Below are 23099 nucleotides of genomic sequence, written 5' to 3'. Positions count from 1 at the left end.
AATGCTCATACCCATAAGTGTAACAGTAAAAGGACTGCAGGCCCACTGAGTCTGAACGTCCATCTTCATCATTTGTCATTGACAGACGCAGGGGGTATTCTTCACAGCCGAGCCAGCAGATGTGGCAAAAGGCCTCGGCAGAGTGGTGACATAATTTCTGGAAAGGCCAGCACGTTTTGATTTCTACTAATAAACCGTCTTCAGAGAGGGACAGACACCTACCGAGCAGCAGCAGCCGATGCGTCTGTTTGTACTCCCGTTTGAGCTCCTTCAGCGCCCTGTCAATATTCTTACTGACTTTCTTCGCCTCCTTCTCGGCCTCCTTCTCCTCCACCAGCAATTTGTCCCAGTTTTTCGGCTTTTGGGTGCTGGGCTTTTGAAGCAACTGTAAGCGTCGGCCACGGTCCTTGCCTGTCCCTTTACCACTACCGCCTCCCCCGCCGCCACCTCCACCGCCTCCGTTTTGTATGAGCACACCGTCGGTACCGGTGTCTCCACGGCGGTGCTCCCCGGCCGGGAGCCTGGCAGGGTCCCCGGGGCGCACCGGGCCGCCGCCGCCGCCACCGCCGCGTAGCGACGAAGTCTCCCCGCATCCCCCGGTGTCCTCCTGGCGAGCTCCCCCGGCGCGGGTCGGCACGGCGGCGTCTGGAGGCTGGTCCGAGTCCGAGGTAGCGTTGGAGATAGACCCGCTCAGGTCCCCGAAGAGCCGGGGACGCAAACTGTAGCACAGCCCCATGTTGAAACCAATATTTGTCTGTGAATGTGATTTCTCATAAATTAAAATATCATAAAATAGCAGTAGCGCCGCCAGCCCTAACGAGCCATCGTTACATTGGAGCTCCAGCGGTGCGATTTAAGTCCGAATTTGAGCCGAAAATGTGAATGAATTATGCTCCGACATTTGCTATATGTCATTTTGCATTTTCCCCAGTCAGCCTTCGCTTCGTAGTTAGTGGATCACCTGATCCTTTAGTGGACACTGCGGGTCCATCTTACCGTAAGTAACCAAAAGCACAACCTTGGAAAAAAACGCGGCTATGCGCTGCGCAGACAGTCAACAATCTGACTGCACAGTTGTTAGGTGCAATGCACGGCACGTCATGTTACTACAGTATGGCCATTTCGAGAATGCTGGTCATGATTTTCATTCCTCACATTTCATGCCTGCATGTCTAAAGACACCCACTGCACTGTAGAAGGAACCTGCTCTTTAGTATCAGAGAGAAGACATGCCTCTCTTTCCTTTTTATTTATAGACTATAATACGGTTTGATCTAGCTCCAAAAATATATCTAAAGAAATTACATAATATGTTAGCTTTTAACACTGCTCCTCATTCCTTTACAGGTGATTGAATCATTTAAGCATTATTGTGTGAACTGATAATATAACTGATTGTTAAATAGGCCTTCAACTGACTTATTTGCATCAGCTTCTTATCACTTATTTGGCACAGAAATATGTTTTCTGGTGTCTTTCTGCTTTGAACAATACTTTAAAATGTATCTTAACCCTATTTTGATCCCTAAAGAAGTCATAGCTTCCCTTTGATTACATGTTGATATGGTTAAACCTGGCTCCAAGGACTTCTCTGGCGCTTTAAATGTGATGTAACAAGCTTACCCTTAAAAGTAAAAGATTCTATTTTTTTTTTGTTTGTTTGTTTTTTTCTCATGTTTTTTAGAAATTTTCTTAAAAACACATTCCAGCACAGTCTGAAATGTAAAGACATATGAAATCTCACTTTCACTCAAAATGTTAGAGAAACAATCATCATATGTCTTTGTAATCAAGATTTTATTGATTTGTATTTTCTTACATAAAAAGAAGGCTCAAATAAAAAGCTGTGTTCACCTGCAGGATTGATCATAAACCACTAGATGGCGCACTCGTCCCAAGATGATCAAATCAATGTAGAGGAGCCAGGTGACCCACATTCAATGTCTCAGGTAAGTGCGTTCATTCCTGTCATAGTGAAGAGGATTAGTGTCACTGAAATGTTTGGGTGCAGACTTGACTTAAAAGTCAGATTTCTAAAATGAATTAATTGTGACTCCTTATCCCAGAATTTCGATTTCAGGGTCAGAATTCAGAGCTTTTCTTGGAGTTTTGAGATCAAGGAAGAAGTTAAAATTTAAGAAGAAATATCTATTAAAGAATGCTAGCTTTCATTAGTGTTTGTTCCTAATTATTAGCATCTATCTTCAACAGAAATGTCTCCTATAGTAGCTTCAGTGTACGGTGTATAATTGTGTAATGTTGGGCTAAGTTAACATTAAGTTGACTCATTTTATTGGAAGGGTCTGCATAGATGAGTACAGTTAGGCTTATTTTGCTCTCCAGCTATCTGTATGTTGGGGATAGGGTCAGTCAGAGCTGGTTAGGGTTAGAGCTTGTGTTGGTTGGGTTTTGGGTTGGAGTCATAGACTGTATATAGAGTGGACAGTGTAGCTCCATCATTTACCATTGAAGGGTTTTTAAACCAAAATACTGACAGGCGCAGCCATTGGCAGCAGTTGTGGAGCCAGAGTCTGTGCAGTAAAGATTATGAGGGACTGGGAGAATATGAGTGGAGTCAGGTGACACAAATTTTTTTTTTTTTTCTTTCAAGAGTCTAATCACTTCTTGACTTTACCTCATGACAAGTTTACAATCCCTGAAAAAATACACAAGAACAGCAGCTGTCATTCATTGTTAAACATGACCTAAAATGTTGTTTTCAACCTCTTATAACAATGAAAACAAAACTTTTCAGAGAAAACAGGACTTGATTACAAGGCAGCCAAATGATATCTTCAAATCACCACAACAATCGGATGTGAGAAACATTTCAAAGAGATGTAATAATTTTTTAAAGTTTGACCACAGCCCATCTGGAATGACTGGAGAGCTGGATATTTTGGCTTATACCGCAGCCCGTCACCAGGGGGAGTAGTTTTTGTGGCATCCTCACTTTGAGCCGAAGGAAGATGACTGGTCCATTTTTTTTTTTAACAGTCTATGGTTGGGGTTGAGGTCAACCTGCATTATCAGGGTATCTAGTCTGCTAACACATGCTAGGTGATACTAAATAATGTGATTAACTTATCAAACAAATTTATTTATTGCATTATTTATTTATTTATCTAACACCTTGGTGTAAGGTTTCATTGTTTTTGTCAGATATTTTGTGTTTCCCAAAAGATTTTCCAATCTGAATCTATTTAAATTCAATTATTAAACACATCAAATCAAAAGGAGAAAATCCTGTGGAAATTTAGTTTGAGGTGTGAAAACTGGTAATAATGTCTTAAAGTACTGAAAATTCATCCATTATCTTTTTGACTATCAAGCAATGTAGGTTTACTCTCAGATGGTCATTATGTCATTGTAAACAATGCAGACTGACCCTAATTTGATCAAGATGGCTCATGGTGCCAAGTCATGCCAAGGTGTACTCTCCTTTCCTGGAAATGACCTCCATTGTGTGGGTTCATTGGATAACAAAAATTAAACATTTTCAGGAAATGATCATCATTTTTAGGAATTTCTTCACATTTCTTTCCCCAGACAGCATTTACTTCCAAATACTATTTTTCTCAACATTATGATCAGTGTTTTTGTCAAATGTAAGAGCACTGACCTGTTTCTGTGTTTAATTTATGAATGACCTCTTGGATGGAAGAAACAAACTTTCATCATAACTAACAAATGCACAAATGTGTCTCCATAGTCTAGTTTAGCTTTGTAAGTTCAGACATGTCTCCTGGCTCAACCCTGAGCCTGTTTGTATCACATGTCCACTTTAATCCACTTCCCCTCGCTTAGGAATCGCCCTTCCTCTGTCCGCAGTCACAGCTTAGCTTCCAACAGATGAGACACCGTGCAGCAGGCAGGATCAGACGTGTCTCCTTTCCACTCTTGCTTGCCAGGTAAACCTCAGACATTCATCAACAATCAGCAAAGAGAAAAAGGAATTTCATATCTACTTTTTGTCTTTCTAGGAGTAAATTTTTGTTCATGCTGTAACTGTGTTGGACTGCCAAGACTCCCAGATGAAGGACAGACAGGGCTCTCTGTGGAAGATGAACCGCTATACCACCCTCAAGCAGCTGGGGGATGGGACGTATGGCAGCGTTCTCCTGTGTAAGTGCAACGAGACCGGGGAGCTGGTGGCCATAAAGAGGTGAGTGGTGGATATCAAGAACATACTTTGTTTTTATGTCTGATAACATCAGACTGATCAGACCCTGAGGGACTGCTGTAAGGGTCTTCAAGACTCTATAAACTTCAATTTACATGATTATTATGATGAAATAAGATGTCATCAGAGTCAGAATTCACTTCAGAGTGTCATTTGTCAGCATTCTGACAAACTCTGCGGGAATGACTTGAAGAGATATAACTTTCTTGTCATGAAAAAGAAAGATAAACTGTTGTTCACACCAGCACTATTACCATACATTTTATTGCTGCTACAACATCATACCTTTCCTAAAAATGAGGATCTCTTCGTTTCTGGAAAGAAATGAATAATGAATGTTTCAGGAGGTTCCACAAGGTTCTGTTTGTAAATGGAAGGTTGTAGTGCAATTAGATACGTCTGATGACAGAGAAAGGAGTGAAAGTAGAGTTCAGAGTGTTGATACTTGAGTATTGGAAGATAAAAGTAGGGTTAAAATGGGTTACTCTCTCAGTTTTTACTCCTACTATGGGATTAAGAACAATATTTGGATGTTTGAAATTAGCTTTTTGATACTTTTTGAACGTTTTTGCCATTGTTTTTCTGCAGGATTTGCAAGGCACTGATGTGAAATGGTGCTGTGAATTAATGTGTATTGTTTGAGGGTTTTTAACATTATGTCTACTGAAGAGAAACATATGTGGGGCGTAAAGAGTGGGATTAGACATACAGCAAATGACTGAGGCCAAGAGTCAAACCAAAGAACAGAGCCCTGACAACATAATTATAAGATAACAGACTTGTTTGCCTGATGTTGTTGTTTACAATATTTGAAATGAATAAACTGCAAAACAGGTCAAGATCGGCTCCAGGTGAAGTGTTTCATAGAAATCCATCCTGCGACTGAGCTAAAATCACAATGTGATCTTGTCCAAGAGAGAAAAGCTTAACAACACACCTTAACCTAAAAGTATGGTTGAGTATTTGTGATGTCAGTCAGAAAAAAATGTAGTTCATGGGTCAGATTTAAGGTCACTTTTTAACTCTTTTCTTCATGCATTTTTGGAAACTGACGAGAGTTAGCATCAGAAACAAAACTTCTGAATCAAACAGATCACACAGAATGAGTTAAAACATGGTATTTTCAGCTTGGACCCTAACAAAGTCAACAAAGGAAGTTGATCATGTAAGACAGTTTAGGGCTTAAAAACAAACAGCACAACCTGTAATGTCTCAGAAAGGTGACAGAAATCAATTCAAAAGAGACTGAAATATACAGTTATTGTCTCTTTTCCAGAAATACATTTAAAACCTTCCTGCAGCTGAGTTTTAGGCAAATAGGGACGATTGTCTGATCCCATTAAAAACCGGGAATTACACAAAGCCAGAAGGAGATGAAAGCATGGAAACGTTTTTCTTAATCGGTGCAGGAAGGGAAAGGATTTAGGTCACTATAATGCAACACTGTCACGTAAACCTTTGTTTTTGTGTTTTTGTTTTTGTTTTTTTTTTCAACAGGATGAAGAGAAAGTTTTATTCTTGGGATGAGTGTCTGAATCTTAGAGAGGTGAAGGTGAGAAGCAGAACCTAGATCAGAAATAGACGCTATATTCAGCTTTGTTGTCATTGTAAACCTTTATGATTGTTTTGATATCTTTCTTATGGTTCATTTTAATGTTTTTGTGAAGATATCTAAATTAATGCCCTCACTTAATGGACAGATTTTGAAGGACTTCTGAATGTAACTCTGAAATACTCTGTGCTGTCAGTCGCTGAGGAAGCTGAACCACGCCAATGTGGTCAAACTGAAGGAGGTCATTCGGGAAAATGATTATCTGTACTTTGTCTTTGAGTACATGAAAGAAAACCTCTATCAGCTCATGACAGAAAGGTAAGAACACACCCAGCAGCCACACTGATTTATCACCAGCTGTATACAGCTATTTGTGACGAGTTGGAGGATTATTTTGGACAGTTTGAGTCATCACATGTCAGTGATTTGCAGAAACAAGTTGTTCCCTGAGTCAGTCGTCAGAAACATGATATTTCAAATATTACAGGGACTGTCCTTTATTCATAAACATGGTAGGTGACTTCAGATGGAGATAAAGTTGACTCTTATTTCTCTGTTAAGAGTACAATTCTGTGTTATCTAGCTGGTTTGGTTACAACTTATTCAGATTTAAAGAAGTCCAAATCTGAGCAGCTGATAAAACAGGAGGCATCCCAGAATCTGTGACTCACGTCTCCTGTTTTCTTCTGAGGACAGAGAAAGAGAAGGAGTCAACACTTCTCTGTAAATGTTGGTGGATGCTGGTGTTGTTACCTATTCATTAAGTACTGATTATCTGCATGGGGTGATTTTTTTTTTTTTATCTGCTCTTCTTTCTTTCTTGTGTCTTTCACCACTTAACCGCTGCCAGGGAAGATAAGATGTTTACTGAAAATGAAATAAGGAACATTCTGTTCCAGGTTTTGTCTGGCTTAGCATTTGTGCACAAGCATGGTAAGAGACTCCATCTTTAACTGTATCTTAACTCTTCTATTAAAGCTCGGCCTGGCTGTGCTTTGACACGTTAAAACATTACAGATGTTTCAAGTGTTTTAACTCTAAGTATCAAGTTGTGATTCTCTGTAGTTAAGAGTCATGTGTTTGATAGTTGTGTTTGTGTTGGCTGTAGAAACTTAAACCTTATTTGTTTGAGAAAATAATGTAAATCCTAACAGATACCAGTTGTGGATGATTTTTGACAGTTGTGTGTTTTCAGGGTATTTCCATCGGGATATGAAGCCAGAGAACTTGCTCTGCATGGGGCCAGAGCTGGTGAAGATTGCAGATTTTGGACTCGCCCGAGAAATACGCTCACAGCCACCTTACACTGTTTATGTGTCCACAAGATGGTGAGGCTGATTTATTTATGGGACAATAGCTGAACAACACAGTATAAACACAATCTGAAGTCTGACCTGAATCAAACTTGTGACCCCTTGCTTTAATATTCTTTGAAATAATACACAACAGAACTAACGTCTGATTCGTTTGAACTTTTTTAAAGCCCATGGAAAAAAGACACAAAGCTGCTTTTTAAAAAACATGGAGATGTGTGTTTTTCCCCCCCTTTTTTAAATTTCTTTTCAAGCAAAAATATCACATGCAAATATTTTCACCTCTTTCGATGATGCAGACAATTTGAGTTGGTATTTTTTCTTGATGAGAAATTACAATGAGAAACTTTTAACGCAAGAAACCACGACTCTTTAATCTTGATTTATTACTTCAAAACATATTTTTACAACATTCTTCCAAAGATTTTAGATAAAATTGGCCAAAGATTTCTGCAGATTATCCAGGGCACAGGTTTCACAGAGAAATCACAGTTGAACACTGAGGAAGTTATTCATAAGGCTGAGGAGTGGGAGCTGATGAATTAAAATAAATCAAATAAATACCAATAACACAGCAGGATTAAACAAGATTATTGTAAGTAGAAATGATCGAACCCTGCTGGAACTGATTTGATTGAGCTTCAGGGAAATGCATCAAAAGTAAGACTGAACTGTAGCTGAAGAGTTTCAGAAAGATGACAGTTCAATCGCTTGCAACTGCAAATGTTCCATAAATGTTTTCTCTGTATTGTTGTTAAAGGTACCGAGCCCCAGAGATTCTGCTGAAGTCAAACTCCTACAGCTCACCCATCGACATCTGGGCCGTGGGATGCATCATGGCAGAGCTGTACACACTCAGACCCCTGTTTCCTGGCAACAGTGAAGTGGAAGAGATCTTCAAGATCTGTCAGGTGCTGGGAACGCTGAAGAAGGTAACGCATCAAAATCGTTGTGTTTCTGTTTTTGTTATAATGATGGGTGAAACTCATATCCTTTTTCATCACATCTCCTCTTTTGTTTTGGCATTTTCTGACATTATGGAAATTTCATCTTCTCTCATCTTGTACCACATCAGTCCGACTGGCCTGAGGGCTATGACCTCGCCACTGCTTTGAACTTTCGCTTCCCAAAGTGCGTCCCCACCAGCCTCAGATCCCTGATCCCCAACGCCAGCAACGAGGCCATGGTGCTGATGAAAGACATGCTGCAGTGGGACCCTGAAAGAAGGCCGAGTGCTGCTCAGGTACTTTCAAATCATGCTTTAAGAGAGTTTGACCTCTGAGTGTGTCATTTTAGTCAAAAAGGAGATAGAGAGGCTCATGCATTGTGTCGAAAAAACTTCGTTTTTCTTCTGCAGGCTCATAAATTCGATTAAAAAAATGGAAAAATCCACATTTTGTTTCTTAATATTGATGAATCATTTCATGTTATTGCCTTGTTCTGTAAGAAATGTCCTTTTTTATTTTTATTTTATGCAAAACATCATGCAGCACATTCCATATTCTGTAAACAAGCACCCATACCCATATCTCTGTGTTCTTTTATCTTTTTCCCTTATGAGCTTTCTTGTTTGCTATGTATCAGACTTCCTGTAGGTGAAGGAAATCTCATTCTTGATCCTAAAAAATGAACTAAAAGGTGAATTTATCTTTGCTCCAGGCCCTAAGGTACCCATACTTCCATGTGGGCCAGGTGCTTCGTGCTCCTCTGAAGTACGCGGAGCAGCACTCCACTCAGTCAAAGATCCAAGAGGACGTGTCAGAGACCAAGCCTCTGTCCCTCTGTAAGTCTAACATAGAATCCGAGGATGCACCTGAAACTCATGCAGAGATGCAGACCAGCTGCCGGCCTCTCCTCCGGCCTCTCCAGCAGATCCTCCTGCCTCAGGACAACAGAGAGCCGAGCACAAAACCAGCATGTTCCACCATGTTCAGAGAGGGGCAGGAGGAGCCGCTCAGCCTGGTGAAAAACAGGCAATCAGTAGGTATCAACCAGGTACAGGTTCTTCATGTCAGAACAGGACCTTACTGTGGCTCAAAAATGTTTTTCTTCTTTTTATGTTGCCTTCAAGCCTGCAAGAGCAACAGGTGCAGAGAACTGCTTGACTGGAGTGAGGGCCGGACGCAGGAGATGGGGCCAGACTTCGCTCAAGTCTGTTTCTAGTTTAGACTGCAGTGAGGATGCAGACACGGGAGTTTCCCTCTCTAAAAAACACACAATCTGCTCCCTGAAGGAGTCAGAACTGGACAGACCTTGGTGAGAAGACTCTCAGTTTTCATGTGGAAGATGTTTTTATCATAGTTCTTAAGAAAATAGAAATAAAGTTCTCTTGTTTTCAGCTCAGGAGCAAAGCTGAACAGAGGTTACTCCTCCACCCTGTCTGCAAAGCAGCACTACCTCCGCCAGTCCAGATACCTGCCGGGTAAGAGGTACTCATCTGTTTTATTGCAAAAAAAAAGCCAAATTCCTTTGGCTCTAACACTCTTCCTTTTTATTAGTTTAAGTTGCATATGTAAGCAGAAAACAGATAAAAACAGAATAATAAGCTAAAGAAGAAAAAACAAAAGCAGGGTACAGAGTTTTACTATAACAGATTTCTTTATTATATTTGATCATGTACATCCTGTGAATATGAGGTGCAAAATCTAAATCGGACAGGCAGTTTCATAAGTTTTTCTTTGGGCTGTTTGTCTTCTTTAGGTGTAAATCCAAGAAAAAAGTCCTCAGTTGAAAATCAGGAAGTGAACAGAAACCTGCAGGGTAGCTTGTGCCCAACAAGGGGATCAGGGCTGGAGTTTCCATTGTGTAAAGGTAAGAAAGTCTCAAAGAAGAAATGTGCATGAATGGAAAATTTAGGTCTGTGCTTTACAGGTGTAAAAGAAAAGTACACAATAAAGTTAAGCACAAGGTTTAAATTAAGATAGATATACTGAGAAGTAACAGTTGTATCCTGATTTTCTCAAAGCTTATCTCACGAGGATGTAGAGCAAACTTAATCCTGACATTCATCTGGGACTGTGACTGAAAAGAGGTCTACTCAAGATTTTATATTAAGCATGTTCCGCCTCTGTTTCCCTCCCCCCCCCTCACCCCTTGTCTCTTCCTGTATTGTGCAGATATTACACTTCCTAAACTCACAGAAACACAACATTTTGATGAAATCACCCAAGAGGATCTTGATATACCCAAAGGTATTTGATAGATTTAAGAGAAACATTTCAGATAAGTGACAGAGTTTCAGTGTTAGACCAGAAGGTTTCCGGTAGTTCATCAGTAACCTGAGACTGATTTCACTTCCTTTTGTAGACTCCTTCGTGAGCAGCTCCAACAGGCCAGACAAGATATCTCTGTCACCTTTGCAGAAGACTGAAACAGGAGCAGGGAGACAGAGGGACACAGGCTCCTCTGCCAGTGAGTTTTTATTGCCCTTGAGCGAATAATCAGCTGATTTTCAGGGGTCAGATGGACTCAGAAAATTTGGGTTTAAACAGGTTCATTTTTCTGCTATTTCACTTAAGTGAGATGCCCCCTGGAGTTCGAGAGGAGTCACTGCAGTCCTGTAACATTTCAGTGTCTTCATGGGCTTTTGGGGACTGCATTTTCTCAGCTGAATTTAATTCTACTCTAATTCTCATTCTCAATACTACTTCCTCTATGATCCCTGTAGTTGATCTGTCAACTTCTGCTGACCTCAGAGTCCAATTAAAAATCAAACCACCAAAGAGCAAGACCTCAAATAAACTTCTGCTCTCAAATGATGGTAAGACGGCTCTGCACTTTCCCCCAAAGAAGTTCAGCTTCTTTTTGCTCTCTGACTTCAACCTGATCACTTTACTTCCCATTTTTTTCAGACTATGAAGGACGCAGGAGCCGAAATGTTCAGATTCCCACACCCAGTGCTACTGGTAAAAAAAGCACCTTAAAAAGCTCAAATTTTCAGCCTGTACATGGACGCATCAACTGGACAGCCAAATACGGAGGCCACCAGTAGCAGACGCATTCATGTAAGCTCCACCAGTGAATCATGGGAAAAATTCCTTCTGCATTTGAGCGGAAAACAGACTGAAACTCATCATAGGGTTATTTATGAATGAGTGCTGTGCAATAAGCCAATGACTTCAACAAACAGACAAAAAATAGGAAATACACATATTTTTATTGAATTCAAAAATATTTTTTGAAATTTACAAAATTATACAGTTAAAACATTAACCTTTTCTAAATAAAATATATTTGTTTTTATTCCATCTGTAAAGAAGGCATTTTAGACATTTTTACATTGGTTGTGTTTACAGTGAATTGCTGTTATTTTATAGTACATGGTACATTTTTTTTCCGACAGAAATAGCCTGTCACAGAAAACTGTGAAAAAGGAATGTTTGTGACTGACAATCTATTGTAATGTAAAAAAATATGTAGAGACATGTTTTTACATGTCTTTTTTTATTTTTCAAGATTTTTACATGTTTCAAGATTGATGAGATCTCTTCAGCATAAAAATGAGCCTCAACAGCATCAGTCCACTGAAAAGAAAGGATATTAAAATAAAAATCTTTTTCCAGCTTGTCAAAGTTGTTTTTTGTTAAAGGAAAAGTTGTAAATAAAACCAGTGTGGTTGTATTACCTCGCCAAAGTCATAAAACCTGCAGGCATAAACTTCCCGGACTTGAGAAACCTCAATCCCATCACCACGGCCAGAGTTCCTGACGTGCCTGTATCAACAGAATCAACAGAGTTCAGAAAAAAACTTTATGCCATTTGTTTTTTAACGCGTCATTTAGTCTGTGCAGCACACTAAACTTGCTCACCTAGTGAAAGCCAGACATTCCTGGGATTTTGAGATGCCAGATAGGCACCAACTGCAGCCAGTAGGCCAAAGAGCAGCCCTGCAGCCAGAGAGGTGACGCTGCCTGTGGAAAGAATTGAACAAAAAAAATAAACAAAAACTTTTATTACATTCATCAATATTTCTGACTGAAAGATTACATAAACTGACACATGTTTCTGACCTACAGTGAGACTTACTTAGTTGGAGAGAGGATTGTAGAGTGATTCTTTGAATGGAAATACTTAACCTAAATGTAATATGACTGAATAAAGTATGAACCAAAATCTGACACTAAGAAAGTTTTTTTTGCTCTGCACTTCAAGTCTCTGAACTTTTTTCTGTTGATTTTGGCACCCCCTTGTGGACAAAACGATTCTTCTTACCCTCTTAATGATGTTATCCCACATATTACTATGTACTACTACTATTATTGTTATGGCTTTATTTTGGACTATTAATGCATTTGTGTATATTGTTGTGAATATTAATCCTATTTTACTTTCTTTGGCTATTTTAAAATGATATTGTTGGCATTGATTGTGGACAGCAAGAAAAAAAAATCATTGTACAGGGAAACATGTTTCTTTACTGTGTACATGACAAAACACTTTGAATCTTTTTATGCACACCTAAACTTCATCACAAGGGCTTTAAGTACAGCTTTTATACACCTACGTTTAAGGTAGTTTATTTTTTGTTTTTATCATTTGCTTTTTTTCTGTGAAAACCTGAAGACTAACACCATGTTTTGCTGTGCAAATTCATGAACAAGCTAGTTGCTAATGTCTTTTAAGATAACGATTATACAAAGTACTTCCTTTACATCAGCAGTATTTTATCTTAATTAATCTTTAAATTTCCAGCATTGGTTATTAGATATGATGTTAGATGATAAAATGTATTCTAAATAGATCAAAATATTTTTCTACAGCACTTTTGGCTTTAAACTACTAGGCTTTAGCTTAACAGCTGTTGTGACTTGGTATCATTGTGCAAGGTTTCACGTACTTCAAACCATTTTTAAACTACTAATAAACATTTTCTCCACGTAATAAAAAATAAACCAGCTCAGCCGTTTTGTTGTTATCTGCAGGTGGAAAAATGTATTTTTCGTGTACCTACAACAAATACACAATTAAACTAAGACCCACATTTCAGCATGTGACTCCTACCTGCTTTCACGTAGCCCATGATTCCTCCTGCTGAAACCAGAGCAGCATAGATGAAGCCAATCCAGTCCACAGCCATGTCAACAAACCAGGAACTTCCTGACTGTAACTCCTTCAAAGACAGTTGTTGATTTCCCGTCTTGCCAAAACGATTTTAACATTAAACGAAAGTAATTGTTGACCACGTCAGTATTAGAATATTTGAATATCACCAAATTCGTCTAACACAATCAAAAATTGAACCAATTTAATTTGGGCACATACAGCGTCAGAACGTAACCTTTACCATTTTACTTCCGGGTCACGTAAAGCTACGTAAAATGTGTAAAAAAAAATAATTATGTGACAGTTACGCTCGTTTTTTTTCCTTATAAACCGTTTGTATCTGTTTACTTAGGTGTTATACCCATACTGAGGGTATGTATGTACTTTAAAACCGACTAATGACGGTCTGTAATGAAATAAAAATAAATAAATAAATAAATAAATACAGATCTCAGCTTTGTCACCCCCTTGTGCTGGCCAAACATAAAAGGAAGTCAGACACTTTTATTCAAACTTTAACAGTCCACTGATATTAAAACTTTTTTTTATTGCTGCAAGTATTTATTTTCTTTTTTCTTCTTTACAACATCAATTACAAATTCATATTCATGAAATCTGCAAACAAAGGCTGTACTTTATCAACCCCTGCAACAAATATAACTGAACAAGTTAGAACACAAAAGTCCACAAAACAGTCCATGACATCTGTATTTTATTTTCCAGTCTTCTTCTTCTTCTTTTTTGGTTTGCTCTCATCTTCTAGGATGACTTCTTCTGTTGCAATGTGGGCTCTCTTTGTCTTTGACTGCTCCTGAGCGCGTTCTGTGCACAGAAAGAAAAAAAAAGAAATACAGATTTGTTTTTCAAATTTCAGTAAGAACAGATGCCTGAAGTGCTCACACAGGCATAAAATTATGCTAGTCTTGTACAAGGCAAGTACCGGAAGATGTCGTTGCTTTAGCTGCTGGTTCCTCAGTGGTCTGCTGTACTGATGAAGGTTTCCACACAGCCAGGCATGTTAGTCTGGCAGTTGTGTTCACTTCCCCGAGGAGGGTGGGAGATTCCAGCTCCTGTTGGAGTGAATTTACATATCAACTCAGCAAGTAACGACGCTGAATTTCTTATAAAACACTATATATGTACGTACATAATGTGTATAAATACATATATATATATGACCATACAACTCAGTTGTAGTTGCTTTTAAAGCAATGTAATTCAAATTAGCAAAGAGGACTGATTGTTGAAGTTAAAATTCTAATTAAATTTTCTCAAATAACACCAAAGGGTTACCTCCTTGAGGTGGAGTTTCCACATTTTGATGAATCCATCATTTGAAGCTGTTACCACCACGCAGTAGTCCTCCATCATGAAACTGTCAACTGATTTGACTCTAAAAATGCAAACGATAGTTTGTCTTTATTGATTACTTCCCACAAACATGATATGAAGAAAAACTGGCATGTATCAGTGAAATGAAGACATAGCTGCATAATTTCAATCTATTTTTTAAAAATCATCATTTTAATTTGGTTTTAAAAATACCAGTTAATGTTTCCAAAGTTCATGGGCCCAAAATGTTGCATGTTTCATGCCTCTGAGTTTTTCTTTTTTTTTACAAAATGAAAGTTTAGTTCCCTTCCAGATATCAGATATCTGAAATGCAACTTTGAATACAAACGCATCACTGATTAAATATCAGACATCACACTAGTGAAGAAAGTTCTTCTAAATTTACCTTGTTTCATGAGCCTTGAACTCACACACCCATTTCTCTTTCTCTGAGTCATATAACCTCACAGTTTCATCATCTCCTGCAACAGCCAGGAGGGAGTTCTGAAAAACAACGGTTACAACATCTATTTCAAAACAAGGTTTTTTTTTTTCATATTTTCATTCTGCTAATAACTGATTTCAAATTTCATTGCTTTTACAAGTTTCTCATTCATAGGAACTCACATTTAAAAACTTGATGGATGAGATCCTCTTTGGGTTTGTGATTGTTCCTGTCACAGAGGCTGTCTGAAGGTCGTAGATGTCCACTTTGTCATTTTTGACAACTACATATTTATCCCCATCTGGAGACCATCTGACAATTTGTGCATCTGTTTAAGGTAAGAGAGAAAAAGGATCAAGTCATTTAAAACACATTAAAGTGCATGCATCAGCTTTGAAACCTGAGAGGTGTCTTACTCTGTTTTATGTTTTTGATGAACGCTGATCTTCCATTAATCAGATTCCATGTTCTACAAAGATAAAAAGACACAACAGTTAGCGTTGTTTCCCTGCTGGATAGATGATCATAGACTTTAACTCTGACCAGTGAAATGTACCTGAGTGTCTTATCTGTCCCAACTGTAAGTGCAAGTTTCCCAGAAGGATGGACAGACAGTGATGTAACTTGGCCTCTGAGGAAAACAAACAATTTAAGCAGATTATTATCACTCATCTCATAAAACGTACAACAAACACAAAGACAACCCCCTCAGCACCTCTGTCTGTATGCCTACTTGTGAGCTTGGATGGATTTCAGACACTCCCACTTCCTGGTGCTCCACACACAAACAAGTCCATCCTCTCCTCCACTCAGTAAATGAGAAGTCCCGTAAAACTCCAGGCAGGAGATGGTACCTGTGGGAGAGTTGTAAAAAGTTAACAAGGTGAATACTGTGATTATATTGTTGTGTTTTTTTCCAGAAGCAGAGAAATTGATCAAATGTCTGAAACTGTCTGGATGAATTAACTGGCACTTCCAGCCATTCCAAGGATACTATATTTCAGCTACTTGTTGTATGCACTTAGTGTCAGTGTTTCAATGTCTAACAGAGAGTCCACTGGAGACCCTTACCATCATGATGCAGCAAAGCTCCATGTTCAATCTTCTTCTTCATGTCGTAAAGCTGTATGGTCTCATCTTTACTGCCTGTGACAACAAACCTCTCACTGGCTGCCACAGCTGATATGGATGCTGTGTGGGCGTGATGTGTGAAATCTGCCTCTGCTGTCCACTCCTGTAAAACAAACAGACACAAGGACTAAATCACTCCTGACAACAGTTTGGGTACAGATGGTGAGTACAAAACACTGGGATTAATATTTCACAGAAAAAGAAGATGATAACCCATCGCATGTCACAGTTTGATAATGTATGAATGAGGCTCTTGAACGTTTTAGACATGGTTTGTTGCCTTGATGGATTACCGGTCAGTCCAAGTAAGAGGTCAGTCCAGTTTGCAAGTACTAAAGGTCAGGAACATAGGTGGGATATCAGTCATATCAAGGCTATTTTATGTATCATAAATAGTAAGACACTTACTTTCTCTCCTGTATTCACTCGATAACCAACTGTGACCTGCTCGTAGCTCCCAGCGATCAGCTTAAGGACAGTTGCCATGCTTGAAGCTACAGTGGGCTAAGCCAGCAGGCTAGTTAGATTTTTAAAACTTCAGAGTTTTCTACTAAGTTCAACAGCCTGCTTTTTAGCATTAGCTATCGTATCTCCTAGCAAATATCGACATGTAGAAAAGCACAGCAAAATGACCCAAAACAGGTAAGGAAGCTGTTTAAAACACTGTTTTAAATGTATTTTCTACAGAAATCGATCCACAACTCCAAAACAACGTGCGGTTCAGTTGCGCGTGCGCACAAGTGGACTTCCTCTCATCCGGCGCAGAGGATTTTCAGAACAAAAGCACGTCTGAACATTTTTTAATACAGTAGTAAAATTACTTTTATTTTCGCAGGATACGCTTTCTTTGGTGTAATCATTCCCTTCTCCTGTGATAACCTATGGTGATAACGAGCTGTTTGAGCTGTTTTACCCAAAATAATTTTGACTCATGAATGTATCAACCAAAAATCAGTAATTTTGGATTGTATTGTGAGCAATGCCCATGAGCATTGGACTGGACGAAAAAAAAAGAATGCATGTGAGATGCGTTTGCAGAGGTTAGAAAAACGAAATGCCCATCTACGCAGATAGAAGCCCATAAGCCCCTATGTTTGAGCAAGCCCTTGGCAATGACAACATGACATTTTATAGTCAGACTCATCACATGACCTGTTCTTAGTCTTTTATTAAGTTAATTTTCAAATCAAATTAAATTGAAAAATCAGAGAAAAAATCTGTCTGAAAAGTGTATTCCTTGGCATCTCCCAGGCTGCAGACAAGCAAACTTTAAAAAAGTTTATGTAATTGCTCCCTTTTTCTCCATTTGAATCCCCAGTTGCCACTTCCAAAGTTGCTAATTTTCCTCTTCCTTTAACAGTGACATTATTGTTTATTATGAATACTGCTTAACCACAGGATGAGATCCGCCCATTAAATAACGGAGAGGAGGGTGCAGCTTTCCTCCTGTGTTCTGATTGGCTGCTTCTCTTTTACACCTCACGACTGACATTTCAGACAACTGCCCGCATGAAAGCGTAGTTTTGTTAGAGGATGTGAAAAGTTAGTGTGAGGGTTTTCACCAAACGGGACCATGTCTAGAAGGTAGGTCTGATTCTGCAGACAAACACATGCATTAGAAAACGTTTTCTTCAAGTTTTACTTAAGCAAATTTTGTGTGGATAACTTCGAGCCATTTGAGACGTTGTAAAGAAATATTTTGTAGTAAACACTTGCAGCACTGTAACATGATACTTTTTTGTTGTTTTTTCTTAACTTAAAATTGAGGAATGCTGTCTTTTCCCCTCTAAACCCACCCTGATCAGACCTAGCAGCTGTTTTCAGAAAAAATAACGGGTTTGCACAGTGTACTTCAGGTTAATAACAGTAAGGTCTGTTGTTTCTTGTCTGTGTGAGGGTCTGCAGGATCTGGCAGTGATTACTGGTTTGTGTTATACAACAGAACTAATGGGACACAGTGGGCTTGGAACAGCCTCTCAGTCTGCAGCTGAAGTATTTCCTCCTTGTGATACTCATAACTGTGCTTTGACTAAAAAAAGAACAGAGAAGTTTTGTGTTAATGTGTAATCCTTCCTGTCACTTGTCTCTTACTCATTTTTTTTCTTATGTGACAAATATCTGCACTTTTTATATGACAGGAAGCGTGTGACACTTGTTAGAATATTTGGGTATTTCCAGTGACAACAGTCACAACAAACAACAAATTGGAACTGGATCAGATCTAATGATGTTAAGGTAATGATAGAAACTTTAAGTTTACATATTATACCCTGAAGCACTTTTGTTTGGACAAGTTTTAGTGGGACCATAAAACAGCAGCTGGAGGAAACATATTTGGTTCCAGCTCATGTTGCAGCTGTTGTTCAAGCCTGTAGCCTGTGTAGTTGAAGCTGCAATTGTAACTTAAGGATGAGGTGGGATCAAGTTATGGAACCCAACTGGTTGGTCAGTTTTTTTCTCCTGGCATTGTGTAAACAAAAGGCCCCAGAGGACCAAAAAAATGAGCTGCTGTACAGACTAGACTATTGAAAAAAAACAACAACTAAATTTTCATAGCAGCTCAGGTCTCCACTGTCAGAGCAGTGCAGTCCGGATAAGTTTTAGCAGATTATTTACAGTTTGCACAATCCACTGCTATAAACTCTTTATCAATAAACGAACAGGCCAATCAGGGTCAAAGTAGAAAGCAAGAGCATCTGCATTTGATTTGCTCTGGTCTTGTTTCAGTTGCAGAGAGCTGAGATCGCTGCCAAGATCAAAATTAAACATTAACTCTGAATATGCTAAAAGTAACTGCATTCTCCTGTTATTGGTCCTAAAATACAATATTTTTTTGCGCTTGTTGAAAGTAACAAACAAGTAAACAAACTGTTCATTCAGCTGAGGGTTTGGTTTGGGGTGTTTAAAAGAAATTCTGCGCTGTAACCTGGATGAATCTTGAACCTTATCTTAGAAGAAAAACATTATTTCCTGAGTGACACTGTCATGTTTGATTGGTTTGACTGTTAACGTAATCAACAATACAAACAATACAAACAAATGCAACTCCTCGAATTTTGCTGGCTGTTTTAAAAACAAAAATACATTTAAAGGTTGTTATGCATCCATTGATTAATACAACATGAAGGAAATACTAGTGCCTAAAGTTTTGGCCCAAGGTGTTGTTCCTTTCACATGAGATGTATCAGCATAGAAAAGCCAAATAAATAATTTATTATTTATTTGAGCATGAGTGAAATTAAGCCGCTCCAGTTTTGGGTCGTTGTCATGTGGCTTCTGCTTCACCCTCACATTGTTATGGCATACTTGAATGCTAAAGAATAATAGAGCCATTGTTAATGCAACAAGTAACTGCTGTTCTATTTTACTTACGTAAAAAGTCACCATATTTCCTGTGCAGAAGCCCTAATATCACTGATAATTTTTTCTCTCTGAAATTGTAGTTTGTTTATGATTTTTCAGTAAAAACAGACAGCTTTATTCTATTATTACCACTTCCTCTTTCTTTCTGATCATCTGTATTTCTTTTCTCTGTCAGTCAAAAGGCAGACCGGGAGCTCACTGAGGTGCTCAACCAACTTTGGAGACTGGACACCAACCGTCTGAAACCTGGGACTGATTACATAATTTCCCTCCAGGTCTGCACAGTTCATTTACAAGCATCGCCTCATTTCAATGCAAAAGAGTCAGATATCAAAGCAATTCATGCAAACCCTAGAAGTATCATGTCTGTCATGTGATCTACGAGCATGGCTACAGGAAACATATGGGTGGGCTAAAAGTTGCTAACTGTGCAAAACTTGAAGATAGTTTGTAATCTTACAGAGGAGATTCATAAGGAAAGGAGCAGGAATTTAAAAACCCAAAGGCAAAACCACTGCTCGGGCAGGCAGGAACTGGTCCCAAATAACAACCTCAAGTTATCTATAAAGTTTATACTCAGAATACAAACACAAACGTATAACTGCTAATGCAAAAAGCACATGATTGAGTAATTTAACAGTCCAACAAGGAAATGAGGAAGTAGATGACATCCCGAACTGCACAGGGATATTTGGAACTGACTTTATCACTGGATTTGGAGGGTAAAGGTCAACAATTACATATATGGCTACAGATTTTTCTTCATTGACCTCACACCCTTTTTTTTCTTTTTAGATGAAATCAAAGCTTGCAAGATACTCAAAGAACATCAGTTATTTTTCACGTTACCAATTTCCAGTTTGAACCATCATCCCCTTAGCTGAGATGATACATGTGCTGCAGGCAGTGTTTAATAGACTACAGTTATATAAAGACTAGGACAAACTTCTGTTTTTCTCAACAACACAGTTTCCTGCAGTTAATAATAAGGATGCATAAGGCATTATGGAGGGAAAAAGAAAAAGACTGGTGATTGGATGTCAATATAAGATACAACAATTGGTATTATTTTATTTAAAATAAACTTAAACTTTTGAATTAGTTCTGGCAGTCCACTGAGAGTCATACAGAGAGTTCTGCTGTTAAATTGTCTTTTCATTATACATATAAACTGGTTTATAGAAGTATGGGAAACCTACACATTCTATTATCTTTATGTACATCTCTTAACTACAAAGTTGGATTAAATAGATAAGATATGTCCAGTCTCACTTTCTTTGAATCAATTTTTCAATTTCAATTTTTCAATTTCAATTTTTTAAATTTTTGGGATGCCGATTCAATTTTACTTATTGCGATTCTTCGATATTTACGGTTTTTACTATTTTTAGTTTGCTTTTTCAACACAAGACCATGGGGAAAAGCTAAATTATGCTGACAATGTCTACAGACTATATCAGGAGCCATATTTTCCCATAAAATGCAAATCATGTGAGTCAGAGAGAAACATTTCACCATTTTCAACATTTCACTGAAGAAAAGTGGTAACTCTTTTTCTCCTTTTCTGCTATAGGTTAAGTGGTAACTCTTTTTTCCAATCGAGTTTATAAACAAAAACTGAAATGATGAATTTGAATTTGAAAAAATGTTTATTTGTTTGTGTTTGTTTATTTAGGGGAGGGCTGGTTACGTCGCTCAGGGCAGTAATTATGCCAGAGACAGAGCCAGGCATCCACTCTTCAGCTATGTCAATGAAGAAAAACTCAAGAGCATTGAGACATACGCACGTAAGTGTAAGCCTGTCACACTTATCCTTTGCTGGAATCTTCTGGATGTTTAACAAGCATGCATGTTTTATCCTAGATTTCATCAACCTACTGGACAACTATGAGTCGTCCACAGGAGTATCAGAGACGGTCACATCAGAGGAAGTGCAGGAGAACAGACTCTTTATCGACTCTATGATGGAGACCGAGGTTATGAAGGTGCAGTAGCTTTTAAAGAGGGATATCGCTTTAACACATTCATTAGCACAAACAAACACAAACTAATCCTACAAAGCAGCTGTTTACTCTCCTGGTTACCTCCTGAAATGTTGACAGACCTTCAAGCTGCTGTTTACCTGCTGAGTTAAAGGGAGGTTTGATGAGGGAAAGGTCACCTCTCACAATATCAAGCCTTATTTTCTGTCACGTTTCTTTGCATCTGGTATGAAACTTTCTGGCATTATCATCATGACTAAACTACAGCTCAGATCCATCATCTTGCTATAGGTTAAGTGTTTTTCTCCTCATGATTTGATTATTTTTTAGAGGCTTTCTCTCAATGACAAGGAGAAGAAGTTTTTGTATGTTTATGTGTTTATGTTGTCAACAGCCAGAGGGTTTGAGATGGTAAGATAACAACACTGTAGTTTTTCTTTATAGTGTGCGCACAAGTATCTTGTTGGGAAGAGGCAGTCACCATCAGACCGTGGACAGTTCAAGAGACAGCTGTATGACATCTGGTTTCGCCTGTACCACAGGGACAGGAGCGGAGGGTGAGTTTCACAATAACAGTAGGGGGAGCTGCTGTTGCATGTGTTTAACATCTGTTGTGTTTCCTGAATGGTGTGCAGTTTGGGTTGCTCAAGGTTCTTTCATCAAAAAGAAAAATCAAGACATTCATAAAGACTCTGTAAAAATATCTTTTATGCAGGATGTGGTGTTTTTTTTTCAGTGAGGATTCCTGTGGATTTGAACATGTGTTTGTGGGGGAAACCAAGCATGGCCAGGAGATCATGGGTCTGCACAACTGGGTCCAGTTCTACCTGCAGGAAAAACACGACCATGTTGACTACAAAGGCTACAAAGCAAGAGACAACAAAGACTCAGTGAGAAAATCTGAGCAAGAAATATCATACATCATATAATAAAGTCACAATGAGCATTTAAATCTGCTGTATCAGGTCATTAATGAGCCTGTTTCTGAATTATTTCACAGCCGGATGAAGATGACCATGTCCTGAATCTGCAGTTCAGTTGGAAAGGTTTGGTGAAGCCAGTTGGCGGCTCCTTCATTGGTGTCAGTCCAGAGTTTGAAGTAGCTCTCTTCACCATCATATTCCTCATGTCGACTGAGAAAATGACGTCTGTGGTGGTGAAAGTGGATGAATATGTGCTGGAACTGGTTGTCTATCGGCATGGGCGATCCATTGGGACGTCATTCCCCAAACTTCTCAGCAGCAACCACAGGGATTTGTAATACAACAACACATCAATAAAAAAAGCTATTTACAGTTATATAATCAATTACTGTTACACATTTTTTATTCCCATGTAGTATAAACCAAAGATGAATTTAGATCTCTTTTTTTTGCACTAAACGTCAGGCTGTAACTGCATATGCTGAGTTTTTAGCCTAAGCCTCCTGATTTGGATTGATATAATAGAAGTGTATAACCTGTTATCATTTACATGTAATATTCAGAATACTGTTACAGAATGAATAAAGATGTCTGTTTACTAAAACGTGTTGGCCCTTTTTTCTCCCTCTGTTGTTAAAATTGGGAAAGTTTATAATATTTAGGGGATAAAACATAAAGGCAGCTCACTTGAATGCTTTAATGTCCCTATGGGTGAGTACTTGTGAAACGTTTGCCCTGAGAACAGTTTTTCAGGATAACCTCCTCTAAAGAGACATGAGGTTTTATTAAGTTTTGACTTTACGTATTGAACAGTTTTTGTTCATGTTAAATAT

General features: G+C 38.6%; 5 protein-coding genes across 7 annotated transcripts in view; 2 read left to right on the top strand and 3 right to left on the bottom strand.

Annotated features, from left to right (window-relative positions):
- The window catches only part of gnal2 (guanine nucleotide binding protein (G protein), alpha activating activity polypeptide, olfactory type 2), a 55928-nt gene extending 54949 nt beyond the window's left edge, over window positions 1-979 (bottom strand). Inside the window, exon 1 of the mRNA XM_074688725.1 lies at window positions 223-979. Coding sequence (XP_074544826.1) covers window positions 223-736 — 514 coding nt within the window. The 5' untranslated portion in view covers window positions 737-979. The remainder of the gene's footprint in view (window positions 1-222) is intronic.
- Window positions 980-1812: 833 nt separating this feature from the next.
- LOC141804922 (serine/threonine-protein kinase MAK-like) lies at window positions 1813-11268 on the top strand. Of its 3 annotated transcripts, none has more exons than XM_074689602.1 (17): window positions 1813-1949; window positions 3808-3911; window positions 4027-4165; window positions 5681-5735; window positions 5932-6053; window positions 6586-6668; window positions 6931-7063; window positions 7809-7980; window positions 8124-8291; window positions 8708-9028; window positions 9120-9304; window positions 9388-9470; window positions 9749-9859; window positions 10165-10239; window positions 10355-10459; window positions 10716-10808; window positions 10900-11268. In XM_074689602.1, exons 3-17 carry the CDS (start codon window positions 4035-4037, stop codon window positions 11037-11039), a joined length of 1977 nt encoding a protein of 658 aa, XP_074545703.1. In that variant the 5' UTR covers window positions 1813-1949; window positions 3808-3911; window positions 4027-4034; the 3' UTR covers window positions 11040-11268. The 3 variants fall into 3 exon arrangements, with proteins under 3 accessions (XP_074545703.1, XP_074545701.1, XP_074545700.1); XM_074689600.1 differs by having other exon boundaries at window positions 3984-4165; XM_074689599.1 differs by having other exon boundaries at window positions 1852-1949; window positions 3832-3911; window positions 3984-4165.
- A 166-nt stretch (window positions 11269-11434) lies between these two features.
- On the bottom strand, window positions 11435-13319 carry LOC141804923 (transmembrane protein 14C-like). The gene is made up of 4 exons (XM_074689603.1): window positions 13049-13319; window positions 11857-11958; window positions 11673-11760; window positions 11435-11571 (listed from the first exon to the last, which is right to left on the bottom strand). The coding sequence occupies exons 1-4, from the start codon at window positions 13122-13124 to the stop codon at window positions 11517-11519; spliced, it is 321 nt and encodes a 106-aa protein (XP_074545704.1). The 5' UTR covers window positions 13125-13319; the 3' UTR covers window positions 11435-11516.
- A 235-nt stretch (window positions 13320-13554) lies between these two features.
- pak1ip1 (PAK1 interacting protein 1) lies at window positions 13555-16738 on the bottom strand. Its single transcript, XM_074687764.1, has 10 exons — window positions 16407-16738; window positions 15939-16101; window positions 15601-15721; window positions 15424-15498; window positions 15284-15336; window positions 15050-15195; window positions 14829-14926; window positions 14384-14483; window positions 14031-14160; window positions 13555-13912 (listed from the first exon to the last, which is right to left on the bottom strand). The coding sequence occupies exons 1-10, from the start codon at window positions 16482-16484 to the stop codon at window positions 13803-13805; spliced, it is 1074 nt and encodes a 357-aa protein (XP_074543865.1). The 5' UTR covers window positions 16485-16738; the 3' UTR covers window positions 13555-13802.
- A 728-nt stretch (window positions 16739-17466) lies between these two features.
- LOC141803764 (uridylate-specific endoribonuclease C-like) lies at window positions 17467-22766 on the top strand. The gene is made up of 7 exons (XM_074687765.1): window positions 17467-17582; window positions 19537-19636; window positions 21037-21148; window positions 21225-21346; window positions 21788-21900; window positions 22080-22233; window positions 22344-22766. The coding sequence occupies exons 1-7, from the start codon at window positions 17572-17574 to the stop codon at window positions 22602-22604; spliced, it is 873 nt and encodes a 290-aa protein (XP_074543866.1). The 5' UTR covers window positions 17467-17571; the 3' UTR covers window positions 22605-22766.
- The last annotated feature ends 333 nt before the right edge of the window (window positions 22767-23099 follow it).

This window comes from Halichoeres trimaculatus, unplaced genomic scaffold (genome assembly GCF_033239565.1).
Source record: "Halichoeres trimaculatus isolate MK-OKI-2021-1 unplaced genomic scaffold, fHalTri1.1 fHalTri1_scaffold_15, whole genome shotgun sequence".
In the NCBI taxonomy this organism is placed as follows: Eukaryota; Metazoa; Chordata; class Actinopteri; order Labriformes; family Labridae; genus Halichoeres; species Halichoeres trimaculatus.
Note: the sequence above shows the minus strand (reverse complement) of the source record. Positions and strands in the feature narration are given on the sequence as shown.